Source organism: Scomber scombrus, chromosome 7 (assembly GCF_963691925.1).
Source record: "Scomber scombrus chromosome 7, fScoSco1.1, whole genome shotgun sequence".
In the NCBI taxonomy this organism is placed as follows: Eukaryota; Metazoa; Chordata; class Actinopteri; order Scombriformes; family Scombridae; genus Scomber; species Scomber scombrus.
In genome coordinates, this window is record NC_084976.1 from 2,237,061 (window position 1) to 2,259,695 (window position 22,635).

Here is a 22,635-nt window from a genome sequence, read left to right on the forward strand (position 1 = left end):
ATTTTATCTTAATGTCAACAAGAGATTCCACAAAGGATTTTATAGTCTTGCATTCCAATGAGCGGTGTTGTGTCATGCACATAACTATATAGATTTATGACTAGATGCTCATTTGAACTGCTTCGAATGATTCTTAACAGCGTGCTTTCTACATTGAGCTTCATGTTGGAAATCTCTATGCTCACTACTGATTGCTTTCAAACAACGCTTCACTTGTTCCATTTACCTGCTGGACAAATTATGAGGCAAGCCTGAATATGTTATTTCAAAGATAAAGAGCCAGCGGAAACAAACATTTGCACTGTTGACCTTTTAGTTTAGCAGGTCTGGAGTTATTACACAGTTAATGCTGTAGAAATGCTCCCGCCTGCAGGATGGTGGACTGTAGAGAATCCATCTGCAGGAGAAAGTCTGCCTCTCCATCCCAGCGGAGCTCACACCTAATCAGTCAACTCCTAGTATAGAATTCATGAGAGTTCATAAAAAAGAAATCCCTTTGAGGAGGCCCAAACCCAACCCTCACTCCCTCCACACCACACACACACCCACTCCCTCCACACACTACACTCAAGTCTAATGAAACAGAGACATTTACAGGGACCAGCGGAAGTTTGGAACAGATATAAAAGAGACCACCGAGGGAAACGAAGATAACCCCAACAAAGACGATGGCTGACATGACATCAAAGTGCCTCTGTTGTTTTAGCTCCCTGCTGCGCTGACTACTGCCTTCCCATGGGAGGACAGACTGAAAGAGCAATCACACCTCCATCCACAAACCCACCCTGAACACTGAAGAAATAAAAAAAAAAAGATCCCCTTCATTGTTTTACAGGTTGAAATAACACACCCTGGCTATTCAGTGCTGCTATTTTCCAATTAGAAAGCACAGTGTTTATCATCACTTCCTCCTCTGTCTCACAATGATACTGATGGCTGTTTGTGTGTGCAGCTACGTCTCCACTATGCTTTTAATTGTGTGTCGCTGCTGTTCACAGGATTTGTCGTCGTTGTTGTTGTTGTTGTTGTTTTTCTGTCACCTACTAAATGCCAGGTGGTTATGTTTGGGAGGCTAAGCAGCAGAGCATATTCTGTACCAGGCGGATGGTAATTACCAGGTGCTGAGGCTTGGCGCTAGCAGAGTGTTTGGGGGTGTTGGTTATCCATAGGATGTGTGTATATATGTTTGTATTTGTAGACTTGCCGGAGGTATATACTCGCTGCTGTGGATGATATTTTGGATTGTAGCCACTGATATCTCACCCTCCCCTCCTCCGTCTCTCCCTCCAGCTGTTTGAACTGCTGGGCCCAGAGGGGCTGGAGATGATCTCCACCCTCCTCCAGCGAAGAGAGGCCATTGTCGACTCCCTCCTCGCCATCCCACCTGACAGGGCCGGCTACCAAGCAGGTGAGACAGCCCCATGGCAACCAGGTCATCTCCATGGTAACACAAACTCCACTTTTCCTCCGCTTTGAAAGAGTCATGAATACCAGTTATGAATTAATGGAGTTTTAAGAATAGAGCTCACTGAAGGTCTTCTAACAAATAATTCTGCAGGCTGTTTATTCATCACTCTTATTTCACTTTTAAGACACAATGGAGGAATAATTTGTATGGGTCTATGACGTGATTTGTCAAAATGTATTAAGAAAAAATGTTTGTTTTTAGGATATGACCTGCTCAATAATGACAAAATGCTTTACATTTTATATGTAGAAGTACTCCAAAAATGTTTCTCTTCATTTGATGTTTTAAAGCAATTATTTCGTATAAGTACACTTAAATACACTGTAGGTAGATAAAATATCTGCAGTAGGTCAATATCGGCCAATAACATCAGCTGACTGATATATCGGTCGGGCTCTAATTGTTATTACTGACTATTTATTAACCCCTAAATAGGCACAGAAGCTATCGTCTTCATATGATCTTTTTGTTGTTGCAGAGAACAAACAGCTAGAGGCAGTTTGTGACAGATCAGGGGTACAACAGTCACATTAGCATTGAACACATACTGTACCTTCTACTGAAATGCCACCAGGTTTCTGATGGTAGAGTCCAGAACAGACCTTTTCCATTACAAAAACGTACCTACTCAACGTGGGCAGGGTCGTCATAGCACGGCTCCGCGGAACTGCCGTGACTTCGATTTATATGCGACACAAAACACATAAACAATGGAGGTGATGGTGTACTTGCTGCTGTATGTGTCTTTTTGTCACACACAAAGCAAGAAAATTGAGCAGTATGGCTGTAACTATGGTTGTAACGCTGCTGCCAGTATTTAAAAATGCTGGGTTTGATTCTTGTGTGGGACGGCTCATCACTCTTCCACTGACTCTCTGACCAATCAGTGGCCGGCAGTCAGTTGACATCACATTTAGTATCGGCTCGGCTCGCTTGGAACCTCACCAGAACAGGTACTAAAAAGTACCAGCTACCAGGTACTATCCCTAGTGGAAACGCAAAAAAAACCGAGTAGAGTCTAGCCGAGTCGAGTCGAGTTGGAAATGTGTAGTGGAAAAGTGCCATAAGAGTTAACTAAGCCATCCGCTGGTCCTTCTCTCCTATAGGCTGCTCCTGGATAGCTGTCAGTGGATTTCTTAAGGATGAATGGAGTGTGTAATGTAAGCAGGGGTTATAAGAAGTTGTCTCCTTGTTGTCTGACCCTTCTTTCTGCAAATCCATATTAAGATATAACCACAACCAAAACAAAGCAATCAAACTATACATCTTTGTAGATCTTTCAGATTGTTTGATGTTGTAATCAGCACTCATCTTTTAGAAGTCAAGAGCCTGGAAGATTACACTCCCATTCCCTCTGCTCTGGCTTTTTATAGATAAACACTGCCATTACTGCGCCTGATATATGTCTATGATGAGTCAGATTTAATATGGACAACTGTGTTAATACCATGCAAACAGGACTGATATCATCAGACAATGTCCAGTGATTTGTAATAATGTTGCTGAGGGTTGGTTATTTCAGTCTTCTGAAGATCCACCATGTGTGTAATTACAGAAATAAAAAAAAACAGCTAGCTTTTGCTTCTGTATTTTAGTGAATACAGAGGTGGCCATAAATGTTCATCTGAAGTGAATTGAATCATTTTAGGTGGAATCAGTTTTTAAACTATGATTTGCTGGAGACATTTCCTCTCTTTTTCTTGTCCTGGAAAATTGATTTAGTTTATTTAAAAAACAAACAAACAGTATCACATCTAAACTGAATCATTTTGCATCTGGAGCACAATCTTCTAATGTCCTTCTTTTGTGTATTTTCTTCATTTTTGGTTTGATTCTCTGTTTGTCTTCTCAGTCTATGAGGTATGCAACCTGAATACAAATATATCATTTGGAAATGAGCAGCTAATGCAGTCTGAACAAATACAGACAGCATTTGAATTTACCATTGCTTTTTTTCTCCTGGCTGACCCTGACATTGGAACTGACGTCATGCACATACTGCTGGAATCAATGTGACTCTTTCAAGTAACAAGGACATCTCCAATGTCCTAAAATGTAAATGTTTACAGTATCAGAAGTAAAGTTGAAACAATTGGTCAGTTACCCAAAAAACTGTTTTGATAACTCATAAAATTTGAAGCTAAAGTGGCAAACATGTTCTGATTTCAGCTTTTCAGTGAGTGAATATGTAAATGGCATATTTTTGCATTTTAGGCCGTTAATAACACAAAATCAGTCATTAAAAAATAAAGTGGTATTTTGTTTTACTATACTTTGACAAAGAATGCTGATTAAATAATTGATTAAATAATTGTCAGATTCTTGATGATTCAAATAATTGTTGTAAATTGGTTTGGCATTAAAAAAAATCCTATAATTGTTTTAAGTTGAGACAATTAGACAGTTTTCACTAGATTTAGATGTTCTTTTATTTCTGTGAAAAAAGTATTTTCCCTTTATTCTGCCCACAGGACTGTGTATGACATCACCTGTGTGTTCATCCTCATGCATGAGACAAAAAAACAAAACAAAACATGTTTTGAGTCAATTATTCTATAGATTAAAATTTTTGTTCCACCTTTTACTCATTGACAAATCTACACCTGTTGTAGGTTGACAGTATATTTGTTTGATTTGTCCATTTTGACTGATGAAGACACAGTAGTGGTAAAACTGTTTTTGAGCCAGATTAGTCAATAGACAGAAATTACTATTTTGATAATTAATAAATCATTTAAGTCACTTTTGGAGCAGAAATGGGAAAAAAATGGATGGTTTTATGTTTTGAAATGTCAGAATGTCTTGCTTTATAGTGAAGTGTTTTCGATGAGTGGTGTAGCAGTCGCTGCGTTGTCCCAAATCGTTCAATACAGGATGTTAAGTTCGGTACAAGACTCTCTTGGTCTGGTATGCTCTGTGACCTGAATTGAATAATCCACTTACTCTGACATGTGGAACAATAATTGTAACATTTTACTTCCACCCAGAACATTTTGGCAGTGAACCACTTAGCTGTATGCTCATGGGCTGTGTCTGACATCACTTCCTGTTTACTATATAATGCTCTACAATACACTCTCCACTATTTTATTTCAGTATCCGAATGCTGTAAATATCTCCACTTTATTTTGCTCTCAAATACTCCACCATGGAACAAAAAAAAGTACAATCCCACAATGCAATGCTTCACATTTTAAAGATGTGAAAACTACAGTGACATGACTCTACAGCTGATGGTGATGACACAAAATGATGATGATTAGTTAGTGTCTTGCTGTCTAGTGTTTGCTGCTCACTGCTGAGTGAACTATTGAGTGTTTATTATGTAGAGAGTAGTGAATGAGTGCCCTGGATATACGCTCACTGGTTACACATGCTATTATAGTGTCACTGCTGTCCATTATTATTAAAATATGTGCCGTTATCCCTGTATTGCAACAATATAACGTCTCCTTGTGCCCCTCCCCTCTCTTTGGGGGTCATATTTGAGCGAAGCCGTTCTGAACAACTATAAACACATTTGATTTCTTCAATGTATCATAAGAAGCAGTTCTAAGTGACAATAAATCAGCATCAAACAGCTGTCAGCAGGTGTCCTGACTCCCTGCAGGAAACACAAAGCTTGGTGTCCTTTTCCACTGCAGCTACTAAACTGTGTCAGTAATAGTTTTGGACAATTTTTTAGATAAAGGACCAAAATATTATTTTCGACCATTCTCAGTTTTTTTTCTGCTGTACTGAAAATGTACCAATCTGAGACCTCAAAACTGAGGTATATACTGAACCGTGCATTTTGTGTAACGTTTCATCCTCAGTTTCAGAGTGTTGGTTTGTCAAACACACCAAACAACAACATATCTGACATAACAACGTAACATTGGGCTGTAGGAAACTGTGAAGGGCATGTTTTCTCAGTTTTAATAATTGACAGATTTTATGGCTAATGAACATAATTGTTATTAGGAGCTCTTGTCTGTTTGCACTATTTAAAGGATGCAAATGAAATAGAGTGCTTCAGTCTTTTCATAAAAGAGGTCAGAAAGACAAGTCAGAAACTGTAGAGGGAAACTTTAACTCAACTCTAGATATTACTGTGAAGTTACCAGCTCCACAGATAAATAGTAGCTTTACATGACACTCCCACTGCCTATCATTGTCAGTGTGTGAGTATGTTGTTGGATTTGTGTAGTGCTCCTGTTCTCTACATGCTAGAGAGGCTCAGTCCACTGAAAGGCTATTACCCAAAGATTGGCCTTTCACTTCAACTCAATTCTTCATTATTTCTTTCACGTCTTTTTATGCCATCGAGCAGGAATGATGAAGACCAGACTAAAGCCTCCCTTGCGGGCAGACTCTCTATTTCCGTCCCTGCTTTAACACCTCTCATGAATAAGAGAAATAATAGAATATCACGCCACTCTTACAGAGAAAAAAAAAAAGCTTCAACACAGGCATGTTGATGCTAAGACCCCAAATAAGCAAAGGCTTTGTGTGGAATAGGCTTACATTGTTTTTGGTTGTTGTTGTAGTTATCTGTGTCTCCCGGTGGCTTAAAGCTGAGTTCATTGATTTTGTATGAGATTGTATTTCAGGAGACTTGATAGGGAGCTGAGCTAAAGCGGCCCTCCTAGTGATGCACCTGGTTTTTTACTTCAAACGCCGTCCTCTCTCCTGAGACACCGTCGTGTCCCGACCCCCCCTTTATTTCCTCCGTCCTGAGGAGACTGACTCCTCTCCCTGTTTTCCTGTCATTAATGTGTACAGTGCTGCTAGTAGTTTGGTAGATATTGGTGGAAAGATAAGGATGGATAATTTATCATTGCTGGAGCTGTCTTCTGATCCATATGCAAGGTAGGCATCAAAGAGCTGCTGAAGATTAGAAGAGAGAGCTCCTGCTTTGTCAGAATAATCCCCGCAACTATTTAAAGTCATGCAGACTCATCCTTTAGAGTTTTTTGGAATCATTTGAAATTCACAGGTCCTAAATATAGATTTTAATGCTGGATGTGAAACAGAACATGAACTAATTAATGTAGACGAGTTACTCTGTTAAGTCATTTAGCAGGTTAAATCATTGATGTAAGCCATTGCTTTTAATTCACATGTATTATATTAATATTAGACAGTGCAGTGATTAATGTAGTCAGTGGTGTTCAGTCCATTTTAAAACAAAGTTAACTGTTAACAGCCTCAATAAAAGAGCTCAGTTATGATGTAAAATGAAAATTAACTAAACTAACTGCCAATTTATTATCATTCACATGCATGAACTTATTATGAGTGTTGGAAAATGACTACCCTGTACACATTATGATGAAAAGTGCTCATCTTATTAGTATTTCATGAACGCACACAAGGATGCACAACATATGGGTGACATGATACACACAGTTGGTAGTATAAACTAGAGCTAGACCACTTTAGCAGGAAGACGATATATATTACATCAGTCAAAGTTTCTCTGCGCTCACTGATTGTCTGAGTTTAAGCAGTGGGCCTGTGAGCATGATTTATGACATCACAACCAGTGAGGAGCCAGTTGTGGTCCGGACATCATTGATGTTTTTAACCCTCCTATAGTCCTCAGGGTTGAGGACAACAGGTGTGATTATGTGCTCCCATTTAAAAAATAAAATAAACTTGAAATGGTTTCAAAACAGTATCCTGACTAAACTTTGACATATACCAGTTTGTAATAACCATTAACATATTTTCCTCTGATCTTAAATTTAGTTAAAATAATTCAACATTTTCTGCTTTTTTAAACTAAAAAATGCGTTATAATTTATTTAAATGAAGATTATTAACCATAATTTCCAAAAACATGTGTAAAACCTGTGGTAATAAGTTGGAATTTAGTTTGGTATAAAGGTCTAACACAGAATTGGGTGATAATTTATACCTTATGTTTTTTGAACAGACTTGGAAATAATGTAATATAATATTCACAAGTATATAGTGTATAATCACGTGAAAATAAGAATTGTTGTGTTTTTGTTACCTTAGAATGAACACTTTATATCTATGTAGGGAGCCTGCCATGTTGCACTACCATGTTTCTACAGTAGCCCATAATGGACAAACCAAACACTCTGGCTGGTTTCCTACACACTTGGAAGGGGAGGGATGTGCAGTTGGTTGCAACTCACCTTTGATTCCACTAAATCCTACAAACTGATCCTTTAATGAGAAACTGCAGACCAGTGTGCTTGTTTCAGGGTCTTTCACAGTTTAGCCATCAGCTAAGATCAATCAATCAATCAATCAATCAATCAATCTTTATTTGTGTAGCGCCAAATCACAACAAAGTCACCTCAAGGCACTTTACACATAGAGCAGGTTCTAAATCGAACTCTTCAGGTTTTAATTTTAAAGAGACCCAACATTCCCTCATGAGCAGCACTTAGTGACAATGGCAAGAAAAAACTCTCTTTTAACAGGAAGAAACCTCAGAACCAGGCTCAAAGTGGGAGAACATCTGCCTCGACCGGTTGGGGTAGAGAGGAGAGAGAGGAAGGAGAGGAGAGAGAGAGAAGCACATAGAAAATAAACATTGAAGCTAGAAGGTCCGGGACTGGAATCTGTCATCCAGACGTCTACAGGCCCAGATTACCTGTGAGACGAGAAAGCACAGACAACTCCGGGGAAGAAGTTTAGGTTATTGAAGCATTAATAGTACATGAATGTTAATGGATATAGATGGATGGATAGAGAGAGAGGAGGAGGAGAGAGGAGCTCAGTGCATCATGGGAGTAGGAGTCCCCCAGCAGTCTAAGCCTATAGCAGCATAAACTAGGAGCTGGTTCAGGACAAGCCTGGCCGGCCCTAACTATAAGCTTCATCTGGGTCCCATCAGCTGTTGGTTGACATCTGTGAAATAGATTGGTCAATAATTAAGTATGAACTATGAGGCCTCCACACAGGCCTGTCACAATAATTATGTTATGGACTTATCATACAATAACGTAATTATCAACATCATCATGTTTATATATGATACATGGACATGACCTTGATCATTTTTTTAACCTCAGTATTGCCAGACTTCACATTAGCAGCTAAGAAGCTATTCATGTCACATTGTCTAAACAAGTAGTGTCCTCCATTCCTCACTGTGTTCGTCCTGAGTGGAGACTGTAGAAGAATTAAAGGTAAATAACTCTGTTCACAACCATAATGACAGTCTGTGTTGTGTGTAGAAGTTGCCCCCAAACAGACTTCTCACCTTCAGCTGCTGCTCTTGCTTCATGGATGTTGGAAGGACATTATAGCAGAGTGCAGTCTGTCATGTGTAGCTGAATACACAGGGACTGCAATTTGATCTGACTCTCCCTCATTGCTGAAAAATCCTCTAACCTGGCTTCAAGGCAGGTTTGATGGATTAGACAAATCTTCGACAAATCTGTCCAAAAAAACACGGCACCTGTTATTCAGCATGAAGTTAATGGCTCACCTTTACTCAGGCAGTGTGTAATTAAAGCAACAGAAATCCAGCATTGATTGTGGTTCAGACAAAAGAAGAGGAGCTGTACTTGCGGTCGCACCCATCTACTGCTTCAAACTGAGCTGATGTTATTCATTGTGAAGAACTTTTGATCAGCATTAAAAAAAAAAAAAAATTCACTTGCCAGACAGCTTTTGAGATTAGCGTTGCCTTGACGACAGAGGGTAAAGTCAGGAGGGGTTAAAAAAGCCTGATTAAATTTTCCACTATTTGCATGCCATCAGGAAGAGTGGGATTTAGTGGGAATGCCTGTCTCTTGCTGATTAGCTTTTAAATTGCAGTTTGCAGCTTGGTACCCGAATGTTTATCAAAGAACAGATTCTCTCTCCGTGGCTTTCCTCCACGTTTCATTGGCAGATAGAGACAGCGGTGTACAGAAGGGACGATTAGAAAGACAACATGTCTGCAGGTTTAAACAGGTGGTCAATAGATCAGAGGATACAATCACATTTCCATAAAGTATTATAATGTAGCTAAATGGTGATGAACCAAAGCAGCAGTTGAGAACTTTAACCCCCTTTTTTTTGCTGCGTCATTGCTCTCAGAGAGTCTCAAAGTTTTCTAAAATCAATTTACATTTAATGAAGAAAGAGAAAGTAATGGAAAATGAAGGCCCAGCAGAGCAATATAGAATTTATAGATTAGTTGATTAACTGCAAATACATTATTAATGAATTATCATTTCTGTAGCTGTTTGTCCTTTTTTAAAAACTACTCTATGTGTTTTAGCTTCTTCAGTGTGAATATTTGATGGTTTTGGTTGTCTTCTGTGATAATCAACTGAATCTTCTTAGGTTTATAGTCTCTATTGGGCAAAACAAGACGTGTAAAGACATCACCTTAAGCTTTTGGACGTTGTAATGGACATTTTTCGCTGTTGTTTTATAAACTAAATGATTGACTTAATTCATTAATTGAGAAAATAATCAGCAGTTTAATAGATAATGAGAATAATTGTAAGTTGCAACCCTTGGAATAATTTTGAGTATTTCTGGAAAATGAGAAAGCAGGAAGCACAAACACCCAATTAAATGAAAGATGCTTCATGTACGGAACAGACTCGCATAAATAAACTACTTTAAAATAATCAATCATTTTATATGAATGATGACTTTAAAGACTGTTTGTAATGTGGAAGGTGTGCACTATCAGTAACAAACCCACAGAGAATGATCACACATGTTGCAGTTCTTCTGAGCTCTGTGGAACATTTGAGCTCCTTATCTTTTCTACATGTACCGCTTTTAAGCTAATTGCTTTGGTTTCGCCAGTTGCAAACTCTGCTCATCAACCTAGCATAAGATTATAAGATTTTACTGATCATCAAGGGAGAAATTCAGATGTTCGTAGTGGAGTGCAGCTAATAAACCAGAAGTTCAGACCAAAACAGAGCTCAAAGGAGGGTTAATATTGGATTTAGATTCACCAAATGGCCAGAAATGCTAAAAGTGTTAGTGTAACTATTATGTTTGCAGGGATTTGTTATGATTGCAGGAAGGTAAGACTTTAGCTTCCCACAAATGTGTTAAACCTCTAATATAATCAACATCTTTAAGCTTACTAACTCTAAATGACTTCAACAGCCAATGGGCTTCAGATTGTTTCCTATTTAGACTGATCAACTGTGTGTGTATAATATAAGCAATAAATCCTAATTATATTTACTCCACATTTCTGAGTCTCAAGCGCAAAACAACATTGTCATGTCACTTTTAATGAAATGTTTATAACCAATCATCATAACCTGATACAAAAGCTTCAGTATGAATTTTCTCAACAGTTAAAATATTTGCAAGTAAGTATTGTTTAAGTAATAAGAGGTCAGTAACAACTGAATATTATTTATCCTCACTAAACACTATAGTTACCTGTGTGAGAACCATGTAAAGAAGATGTCTGTATATGACATTTGAACCTACATACATACATACATACATACATACATACATACATACATACATACATACATACATACATACATACATACATACATACATACATACATACGTGTATGTACGTATATCCATGCTGTCATGTCATGTAGGTCTGTTTGGTGTCTTTCCTAAACCTGTATACTTTGGCTTCAAATGTGGCCTGTTTAGAAGTGTTGCTCTCAGCAGCTGGCTCTGTGTGGATACATCTAATGCTTGCTGAACAGCTCTCACTCATCCCAGAGTATGTCTCTTCTCTCTGATGTTTACTTTTCATGCATTAGAACCTTTAGTGGCATCAAATCCTCTCCTAACAAGTTCTGGTGCAGCAGACTTCTTTAGCAACAACGGACTCTCTGTCATCACTTAAGAAATACTGGTTCTCATTTCTCTTTATTCTGACCAGAGCTGACAGTTGATTTTTTTTTCCCTTCTGTCTGCAACAGGGACATCAATTTCCCCCTTGAGTACCTTCAGTGTAACACTGTAGGTCTCATTATCCGTTGGCCGTAGCCTAAGCCTGGTCCAGTGCATATCACACAGAGTGTAGACAGTAGAAGCATGTGCACAATGGTCTTCAGTCTGTGAGACACACACATATGATTTAAAGTATAACTGTCTAACTGCACTGAACATGTACAGTCATTTTATGTCTAATTCTAATTATCATCATGTCATGTCAATTATGACCACTGAGTTTAGGCAGTGCTTTGTTAGTTATAACTAATATTACTAACTCACTCTGCTTCAGTAATCACCCTGTCTGCCTTCATGTTGCTCCAACTCTATTACTGTAGCAGGCGTAGATGACTCGGGTCACATGATTTGACTCAAGTGAAACTCCAGGCTCAACATGTGATGACTCACAACTTGCCTGAACATAAATAACAGAAGACTCATTCAGCCAAAAATTCACACTGGTGGAATAAAAATGTTTTATTTGAGCCATAGTTATTACATTTTAAACTATAGTTACTTCACAACTATCTAATAATTCTTTCAAACAATAGTAGGTGAATTAGAGCTTGAATGAGACTTCAAGACGTTTAAGTAAATATAACCTGTAATTTATGCTTTTCAGTAAGGTACATAGAATTCAGATTCTTTCCTTGCAAGCCTTTAATTTCAGTCTTAAGACTTTCCTTTCATTACTTCTGACAATGAAAGACTGTTGTAAATATATATTCAAGGTTTTTGGCTTTTTGATATGCAAACACATTTTATTTAAGTGGTTCAATAATACGCTGCTATTGTCTTTAAAAGGTTACTACAACCAAAACATGAAACTACCTTATTTTTAATTCTCTTTGGGACCAAATAAGCTCATTCAGACAGGTTTTAGAATAATTTGCTCTTTCTAAATAATGGATATTAAAGATTCTACTCATTGTTAGCAAAAAATAGTTGAAACAATCTATATAAAACCAATGAATATGTTACATTCTTTACATGTGGATAGTTAAATTGAAAAGCAGGGGAGTTTGTACTGAAACTTTTGTTTATAATTCAATATGATTGGTTACATCTTCATTTCTAGAGTGACATGATCCTGTTTTTACCCTCTGAGATGTTTTACTATTGGCTTTGTAAGAAAACTTGGGGGGAAAATGCCTCAGAGTTAGCAACTCCAATAAGGTGCAGATATTATTCTAGATTTTTAGAGATGAATGGTTTAGCCTATTACATTTGTTGGACATTATTACACTTTTGAAAGCTGAATATTTTCACCTTCCTGCAAATGTCTCTGCAAAACTGAAGAAAATTATTATTATGGGAAATGAAATATTACATTTGTGGCAAACTTATTACATTAGTGGGATTATTACATTAAAAGCTGCAGATTTGTATAATGTTTGTGTTTTTTTATTCTGTTTATTACATCTGCAGGTCTAACATGGCTTTGGCTGCTTCATTAATCACCTTTCTTTTTCTCTTTAAGTGCAGTACACTAGCTGTCTAGGAATATGTGTAGATAACAGTGCAGAAATCAAGTTCCCAGACTTGATGTACCTTAGAAAATGCTTCTGTCTAGAATTTACTGAGAAGACGATGCCAGTGTTTCTCTGACAAGTATTTTCGACAGTTTCCTCAGGCCACAATCAGAACAGAGGCTTTTCTCTGCCGCTCAAGCAAAAACTCAGCTCACAGCTGTGAGTTTGACAAGCAACACAGACAAGTTTCTGACAACAACATCTTGGCATTAGAAGGCCACTACTTAACTAATTAATACAATTCAATATAGAATTCAATTTAATGCTCTGTAATCATTTACTGTCTTTTCTTCAGCATCATAGACTTTAAATGTAAATGAGACTGTGAGCAGACAGAATTATAGGGAGGATTAAACTCATTATTATTATTATTATTATTATTATTATTATTATTATTATTATTACTTTGTGATAGCAGAAATGTTTCATGAGTCCTAGTACAGTTGTTTAGATGTAGCTGAATATATGGTATTTCTATAAGAAAAGAAAAAATGTGTAGATGCATACGTGATTCTGAAGTTTAAACCCTCACATTAGATTACCACACAGTGTGTATATATATGTATGTATATATATATATATATATATATATGACATCCAGATGATGTCTCACTCATTTCCCAATTTTAAAGAGGATGTGCATGGAAAGAACATTCATAACACTAATGATAAGCAGCTTGATGATAGTTTAATGTTATCTTCAGGGCTGCCCCTGAAATGTCCATGACTCTAAATATCAATTGAGCCGAATCTCATTTAGTTATTTTTAGTTTTTGCACTTTTCTTTCATACTGTGTGGTTGTTCACAGAGCAAAACAGGCCACTTTTACAAACAGTCCAAATTACTTGAGTGAAAAAATAGAACAAAACTTATTTAGATTTGTTAGACTGTGTGGAAATGTGATGATTTGATCCCACAGATGATGAATAAAGGCATTAAATCATCTGCTGTAGTCGTCTGCTGTCAGAGTTTGGTGTGGGGTAGCTGGACTGTAACTGGGCAGAGGCTGTAAATAGTAAGTTTCTCAATATCATAGGGGAACTTTTTCATACCATCAACCATCAGACTGTACATCACCACAGCTCCCAGTACCTCCCACTCCCACTAATAAGACTGAGGCTGTCCTTATTGTTTAATCCCATGTGGCATTAAACTAAATATATAGAAAGTATGAGAATGATTTTAAAGACACCAGTTTTACATGTAAGAAAATATACTTTGTAAACAAACAATCTGTTTTGGCGATGCTCGTCGCAGTCATTATGGTACCATGATCACTTGTGGAAATGAGAATCCTGGAGATTTGGAGGCAATCACTGTTGTAGAGAGAGAGAGAGAGAGAGAGAGAGAGAGAGAGAGAGAGAGAGAGAGAGAGAGAGAGAGAGAGAGAGAGAGAGAGAGAGAGAGAGAGAGAGAGAGAGAGAGAGAGAGAGAGAGAGAAATTGGTGCATAGAGGGTGACAGAGTTGAAGGGGGTTGGAGAGGTAATGGGAGGGAGGGTAAGAGTGACAGGAAGAGGGGGGGGCGGGGTGCTGCCTGAACGAGGGGGGAGGCCGTGCAAGCAGGTAGAGCCGCGAGACGAGATAAAGAAGAAATCATTCAGTCAATCAGCCCGGGCCACGGTGCAATCATCAGATCTCATCTGTTTTCAAGAGCAATTCTGCCTTTTATTGAGCTGTTGTGCCTCAAACAGGGAGGCTGCAATGGGGAACATTAACCCATGCAGTGCCACACACACACCTGATATCAACCAGTTATCAAGATCACTGCTGAAATATGAATTTGTTTTTATGTTGGGTTCTCAATGTGAACACTGCTGTGCTGTTCCTTGAAGGATAACTCTTTTTTGTGTCAATATTTCAAACACTTTGATCTATTACTCAAGTGTGGATTCTAGCAGGTTTCATGGATGAAACAAAAACAATCCTTCTGAGTGTAATTTAGACATTTGTGCTCTTTATTTACTTTATTTTTGCTCTCATATTGTACTGTAGAATAATCATGTGTGTGCACAAATGAACAGAACATTACAATAAACAATACTGATAACATTTCAGTATGTGTAAAGGATGTGGGCGTCCTCAGTATCTCCACATTATCTCTCTATTGAATTTTTTCAAAACTGAAATGCACATGTGAGGGAATATTCTAGCTGGTTTCAAGACCTGTAATTAGCAATAATCACTATGATTTTGCCTGATTGTTCCTGTTTCTTGATACACAAGAAATCAAAATGATGATAAACATGACTACAACAATAAAAAAAATAGAAGTAGTAATAGAAATGCACATGGTCACATAGACTATAGAACACATGGTGACACCAGGTCTACAAAACTGTGTAGACTTCAGGTGAAATACCTCAAAGGTAGAGAGTAGAAGTATGTTTTTAAATATTCTCTTGAAAGTCTCAATAGTGGGGGAGAATAGGATGAGGGGATGAAGAGAAGGCCCTGTCCCCATAACATTTAATCCTGGATCTGTGGACACACACAATTAGACCGTTTTGGTCTGATCCACCAGTGTTTGTCCAGTGTTGATGTGACACTCCTAAGCTAACTATGGCATATCAGATAGGCACAGTTTAGATTTGAGCCACTTCTGCAGTAACTCAAGTTTCACCCCTTTGGTGGCCTTTGGTTAATGGACTGAAAATGGTGTCACCTACTGTATGTCTCCCCTTGTCTACCTGCCTGATAATGATTGGCCTGAAGTTACCATGTTGGTTGATAACCCATTGGCTGATACATATCTAGATGCAGAGAATGAGTTATTTTTTGTAGAACAGTTTTACATTTGTTCTGCTTTTTAACTACAGTATTTAAATCCTGTTTTTAATGTATTTTATGATGACACTAATGAAGGCTGCAAGCTGAAACACGTTGGTCTAATAATAAAGTTGTTCTATGCCACAGGTGTTGCTGGAGCTTTGACTTTTTAAATCCATAACACTCCCAAATAATAGATGATGATGAGCTTCTCCAGCTCTGGTTCCTCACTTGCATTCACCATACTGCTAATAATATGAGCTGTAAATCAGTGAACTTATGGACATTCCACGTGTGCTGAATTGTTGACTTTATTTAGTGTGTATTTCACTTGGCTACCTGACCTAATGTTCTGTTCACGAGGTTCGGGACAAATACATTACTGTTAAATCTCCTGAAGTCTGGATCTTTGTTTAACACACATATAGTATTTATTTTGAAATTCCTGCAAAATGTCTTTGTTTTGTTGTTTTATTTTTCAGTAGGAAATCAGTCTATGCTACAGACTCTGAATAAAGCTACAATTGACAGTATTTGTGTTTGCTTTATTTAATGATGGTCCATCTGTGAAAATGCTTTTGTGACTTAATCCTGTTTTACACTTTGTGACACCTTTTTTTTTATTGTGTATTTGTGCTTGAATTTCCTCCAGATGGCCGAAAAGTCAGCGGAGAAGTGACCAAGCCCACCTACGGGTGCCAGGTGACCATCCAGTCAGAGCAGGAGAAACAGATGATGAAGATGTACCGCAGAGAGGAGAAGAGGGAGAGGAAGAGAGGGAAGGGAATTGATGACTTTGACCCCGCCGATCCGATCATCAACTTTGACCCCAGAGAGATGAGAGTCCAGAGGTACCTCAGCTCTTTAAACTGTCTCCTGGTCCTCTTTCCCTCATTTGTCTGTCCACCCGTCTCCACCTGCGCTCTCACAATAACCAACCAGCTTCTGCTTTTTTCACAACAAATTGGCTGAAGCTATACAAAATAAAAACATTTTTAAAAAGCTTGTCATAGCTGCAGCTTGTCACACCTTTTCATGTAGGGGATTTTTCGTAAAGTTTAATTTCAGAGGATGGGAGGGGAAAAAAATAGAGCAGCGATCTGTTTAATTAAAAACTTAGCATGGCCAAATCCAGCACAGTGTGAAGGAACAGATTAGTAAAGAGGTAAGCCACTTTAGGAAGGAACATAATGCCTCAAATCTTTGCCTCTTCATTTGAATCATCCATCAACTGCACTATTTATTCTGAAGCAAAAAAAAAAAAAGATGGAGATGAGGGTTCATGTATGGAAGAAAGTTGATGCAGATGTGACATTGTGCTGGTGTTTATTTCTTTCATCCTTTACTTTGACACTGACTTCTTTCTTCCTCCAATATTCAGTTTAACTGTATCAAGAAGCGTTTCTATAAAGTTTAGAGTTTTTATGTTTTCTTGTGTAGGGAGCAGGCTCTCCTGACTGCACGCCGTGATCCTATACTGACCCGAGAAAGAGTGTATGAGCGGATTCGATATCCCAACGTCTACGACTGCTACGTAGAGGCCACGAAGACCTCTGCTTTTGTCGGAGGAGCCAACGTGAGTCCTTTTTTTTTTTTTCCAGTCGACTTAATGTGTAATGCTCCTTTTGGCACGGATAGTTAACACAGTTGAAAAGTTGAAAAAGAGCAAGTGATTGTTCTTCTCTCTAAATGTTTGGACCACTTCAGAATAAGGTTGGTTGAGTTTTCTCCGGTGCAGGGATGATCCCGCCTCGACAACCTTAAAACCCCTTTTTGTGCAGTAACAGTGTCCTTGCAGGTTCATTGCATGTCACACATGAGTGAGTGGACCTAAACATTGTGGTTGCAGACTGCACTATATTATATTCAAGTCATGTCAGTTGGTGAGGTAGATGTCTGGTGAACTGTGGCACTAAAATGGAGATGAACAAAGAATATATATGCAAGCAGAAACACATCATTAACTTATTCATCTGTTTGACCTCAGTGCTGGTATGATACTTCAATCAGAAATGATACTTCATTTTATTCTGTGTTTCTGAACATTGGTTGTAGCAGCAGTCACAATGACAAAATTTGATCCTACATTTTTGACGCTGTCACTATTTTTGATTCAAACTGTCTTTGGTGTCCAAAGCTCTGAATTGGCTGTAAGATGAGTCTCACAGTGAGATCAATGACACCTGTTATTAATATGATATTCAAGGATTTCACAACACTTTGCTGTTCCCTCTGGGTCGCTCATGCTCATTTGCCTCACGCATGTAGTGTTACGATCCCAGCTCGTATTAAACGTCCGTTAAGAAAGAACTCCTTTGCATCTTCAAGATCGTCACAGAAACATCTACTCTCAGTTTAGGACAGCTTCACATTTGACTGTGTGGGGTTGTTTAGTCCCCTCTTACATTAAACCCCAGCAAAGGACATATGACTCATTAGCTTTGGCTTTTATCTGGTGTTTGGAACATTTGTTTTAGTTTAGTATATATGGTGCAGTGTTTCCCCTAGAATTTTTTTCAGGCCCGGTGGTACCCACCGAAAAAACCCTAAACAGACGCGACGCGTGTGGCACACGCACAGCAAGGCACATCAAGCAGTCTGCAATTCTGCAATTATTATATATGCATTCAAATTTTTGTTCACCCAGAGTGTATTCAAGATCACAAGGAGAGAGTGACTTATTAAGGTGCATTTATTGCATACAAATGGAACATGCTACATTGGCACTTCAACCACACAGTGTGCATCGTTCTCTGCTGCACTTGATTTTTCTGGGTTTTGTGAAGAACTTCACCAAGGCCTTGTCGTAGGGGAACTTGGCCACAGGGGGACCATTGATAGAAACTCTCATGCAGGCCCCCAAGTGCTCCCCCTGCAGCCTGTTCCTGAGGTCTGTTTTCACCTACCAAAAATGAGAAAGCTTATTTAGTAAATTGTTAAATTTAAGGATCATTTATTGTGTGTGTGTGTGTGTAAAAATCATTGTAGGCCTATATTACTGAATTATATCACTTAAATGAAATCATTAGGCTTAATCTAACTTTTAATCAAAGTTGCATGGGCCTGAAAGGCTGCAGCGTGGTGGTCTGAGCCCATATGAGCATCAAGTGCATCTTTTCTGTACATTGCAGAAGGGATCTCAATGAAAACCCTCTGGGATGGTCCTCTTTTAACGGGCTGCTTATGCTGACGGCATAAGCGACAAAACATCCCTACACATAATTGAGATTCTATCAGTTATAAATATTTTTTTTAATAAACACATACGTTTTTTATTCATTTTATTATAACAGAGTTACATATATTTGACAATGCCTGGGAAAACTAGCCTATTGTCTGTGTTATTTTCATCATTATTGCTTACCAAAAAAAAGAAAAGAAAAGAGAGAGAAGCTCCTCAATCACAAAAATATAAGCTAAACAACAAATTGTAAACTTACCATGGGGAGTGTGGTACAACCAAGGGCTGTAGTTGTGGTTGTTAAGCCATTCGGGATCCCAGCCAGATGTTCTGTGTTTAGCTGTATTTTTTTTTGCTGGGTCAACGTTACCAGTCGGACCGGGCCCGCGGTCACCCGTCGGACGGGGGTCGGTGGTCAGACCGGGCCCGCGGTCACCCGTCGGACGGGGGTCGGTAGTCGGACCGGTGTCAGAGGCAGTAACCGAGCAGCCCCCCTCTCCACTGCAATCTGCCCCCCTTTCTTCCGTCTCACCTGCACCTGTCATTTTTTCTGGAGTTGCCTCTGTTACTCTCCCTTCATCTATTTTTCTTGGCTCCGGGGTCTGGCAGAAAAATTTCTTTATATTAAGTTGTTTGTCACCCGCGATATTTTTTCTTTTCTTCGGCGGCGCCATAGTTGGTTAGCAAATCTTAAACATCCCAGAATATATGCCCGCGCTCTCAGCAGCGGTACTCGCATCGTTACTAGGCAACGAAGCAGGTTGACTCGCTTTGCGCTGCACAGAGGCGCTCCTAATGATAACTGATTTATGAATGAATTGAATTGGCTTAATTTTGGCATATTGATTGTTTTTTTCTTGGCCTGGCGGCAGGTCACCTTGGCCAGGCGGCCCGCCAGGCCTGTACAATGGTAGGGGAAACACTGTGGTGGAAGTATTTTTGCCACTGTATAATCAGTTTAAATGTGATGATATCATTAATGCTACTTAACACATAGACATGGAGTCTCTTCCATTGTTAATAAATGTTTCATTTAGTTTTACATCAGAGACTACATTCTTTTTCTATTAGGTTGTTCCTGAGCAGTATGTTGACTGGTATGAAAAACAAGTGGCATTTATTCAGAATGCCTCAGGGTCGTGATGAGGAACAGAACACATGATCAAAGTGTCTCACACCCAGCCTGCCAATAGGAGCACTGCCAATAAAGTTTTTCAAATGTTTTTGAGAGTTTTGGATTTGAGATGGATTAGATAATGGACAGTGATGACATGTAACAAAGGTCTAAACCCTGCATGATAGCTACTGTACCTCTCTCTCCTCTCTCCCTCTCATCTGTCTCTCTCTTCTTTCCCCTCTTTCCCCTCTTCTCCCTCTCTTCCTCACTTTAAATTAGATTAAAGTAGTATAGACCAGACCTGTTCTATGTGTGAAGAGCTTTGAGATGACTTTTGTTGTGATATGACACTACAGTATATACATAAAGATTGATTGATGTATTGATTGATTGATGATGCCTGATTATATCATCAGTCCAAGTCCTTACAATGTTAACTGTCAGACCTCTGGCTGCCTCACCTTCATAGTACAACAATGAGAACCACAAACTATAACAAAATATAAAACACATCCAACAACGCCATGAATCAAACTTTCACTGTGTTTACCAGATCATTTGCTAAAAAGAAACAAAACAAAGTTTCATGAAAACCTCAATATTTAATGCATTATTGTTTTCCTATTATGGGATTTTTTACACAGTTTTTAATATAGTATGGCCATATATTACATTATATTCCAAATGACCTTTAAGCATCAGTTAAAGTGTTTCCATACATTCAGTTAGAGTTATGGTTACATTGAAATAGTGTCTTTTGTGACTTTGAATATCCTTCCAGGTTATAGAGTATATTTTAAAATGTGGGTTTGTTACTTTTTGAGCGTTTGAGGTCATTTGTGAGGTCTGTGTTTTCTTCATCTTTTTTTTTTTCTTTCTTTTTTTCTCTGTGTGTATGTGACATTCAGTTGCTGCTGCCCGAGGGAATCCGTAGAGACAACACTAAGATGTATGAAGAGGTGGAGATCCCGCCCAATGATCCCATGGCTATCGGCTTTGAAGAGAAGCCCGTCTATATCTCTGAACTAGATGAGGTAGGAGTCACGCTATACTGGTATTTGTTTTGGTGTGTGTTTGTACACTCGGGTTCGATTACTGTGTGCTTTTTGAGGATGGACGGTGACATTTCTGGTGTCAGGAATGTTCAGTCACAACAATGAATATATACCTGTATGCACCCTGCTGCTGACAACATAGCAGCGATGATGGCAACCATATAGATCAAATGTTTTATTATAACACTTATACTATATACAACATAATGTTTACACATAGTTTACAGCTTTAATATCTCGTTAATCTTTGATACACATTTTCTATTAAGCTTCTTTTCATCATGTAACTATTATAAGCACAGTCCATGAACTGTAATCACTGCAGCACACCGAGATAGAAGTGACCACCCGAGCTGAATGTAGAGGATTTTAAAAAAGGGTGCGAAAAGAAAAGACATACTCGATTTTCGTTGTCGCCGTGAGGTTGCCAGACAACCAGTGGAAACTCTACGAAGTCCAACCAAGAATAGTTCTAACACCTAACTCCCCATAAAACCACAACATTTCTGTTTGTGTTTGGATTCAAGCAATGAGATAAATGTGTGAATCAGTGAATATTTAGAGATGTTTTCAAAATGAGAAGGCTCAGTCTTTATGGTGAACTAAGAGTCCACACATGAGAGTGGAATTCATCTTCTCATCTTGTTCACATTCCAAGCATTACATTCTTTTAATGTTGGAAGTACGTTCAAAAATACTAAAAGGAAACATAATATCTAGTTAGAATGCTGTGTGTAAGCCACCACTTGGCCAAAGATCATTTGTTAGAGAAAGACTCATTGTAATGTAATGATCTCCTCTCTGTATTTCACAAAAAGACATTCCATTTCATTTTGGCTAGCCTTTCTATTACACCTCTATTCCAGGTCAGTTTTGGTCTAGGTCTTCTTTTGCCTGAAGGACTCCATCTCAGCACAAACTTTGCAATACAAACTTATCACAGTAAAATCACATGGTCCAGCTATCACAGTGTCTTCTATGTTCTTACTTTAGTTTTTCCTGTAGAGTTCCAGGGTTGTGATATTGTTGCATCAATTGTGGACTGCGACTGAATTTACTTTTCAGTGTTGGCAAATAACAAAAGCCTAAAATAACTAAACCTCAAAAAGCCAAATGACTTTTTATTGGCTCAGAAGTTGCTCACAGTTTTCAGTGACCTAATTGATATTTACAATCCCAGAATGAGATGAGCAGCATAATATACGTGTTGTTTAAGTAGAGAGAGCCTCCAATCTGTGAAACTACAGAAACACAAAGGAGGCCTGTCACAATAATTATTGTCTTATCGTACAATAACGTAATTATCAATATCATCATGTGGTATCATATGATACATCGACATGACCTTGATCATTTTTTTGACCTCAATATTTCCACACTTCACATTAGCAGCTAAGAGGCTATTCATGTCACATTGTCTAAGCAAGTAGTGTCCTCCATTCCTCACTGTGTACGTCCTGAGTGGAGACTGAAGAAGAATTAAAGGTAAATAACTCTGTTCACAACCATAATGACAGTCTAGCACCCACTCTACAATCCCCTTTACATTATTATGCTATTATATTATCATTATATCAGTGGTATAAAATGATCTTCAAATGACAGTAATATCGTTTATCA

General features: G+C 38.4%; 1 protein-coding gene across 1 annotated transcript in view; it reads left to right on the top strand.

Annotated features, from left to right (window-relative positions):
* Nucleotides 1–22,635, top strand: part of ascc3 (activating signal cointegrator 1 complex subunit 3) — a 174,518-nt gene that overhangs the window by 17,280 nt on the left and 134,603 nt on the right. Inside the window, exons 5-8 of the mRNA XM_062422423.1 lie at nt 1,291–1,408; nt 16,315–16,513; nt 17,103–17,238; nt 20,869–20,994. Of these exons, the coding sequence (XP_062278407.1) occupies nt 1,291–1,408; nt 16,315–16,513; nt 17,103–17,238; nt 20,869–20,994 (579 nt within the window). The remainder of the gene's footprint in view (nt 1–1,290; nt 1,409–16,314; nt 16,514–17,102; nt 17,239–20,868; nt 20,995–22,635) is intronic.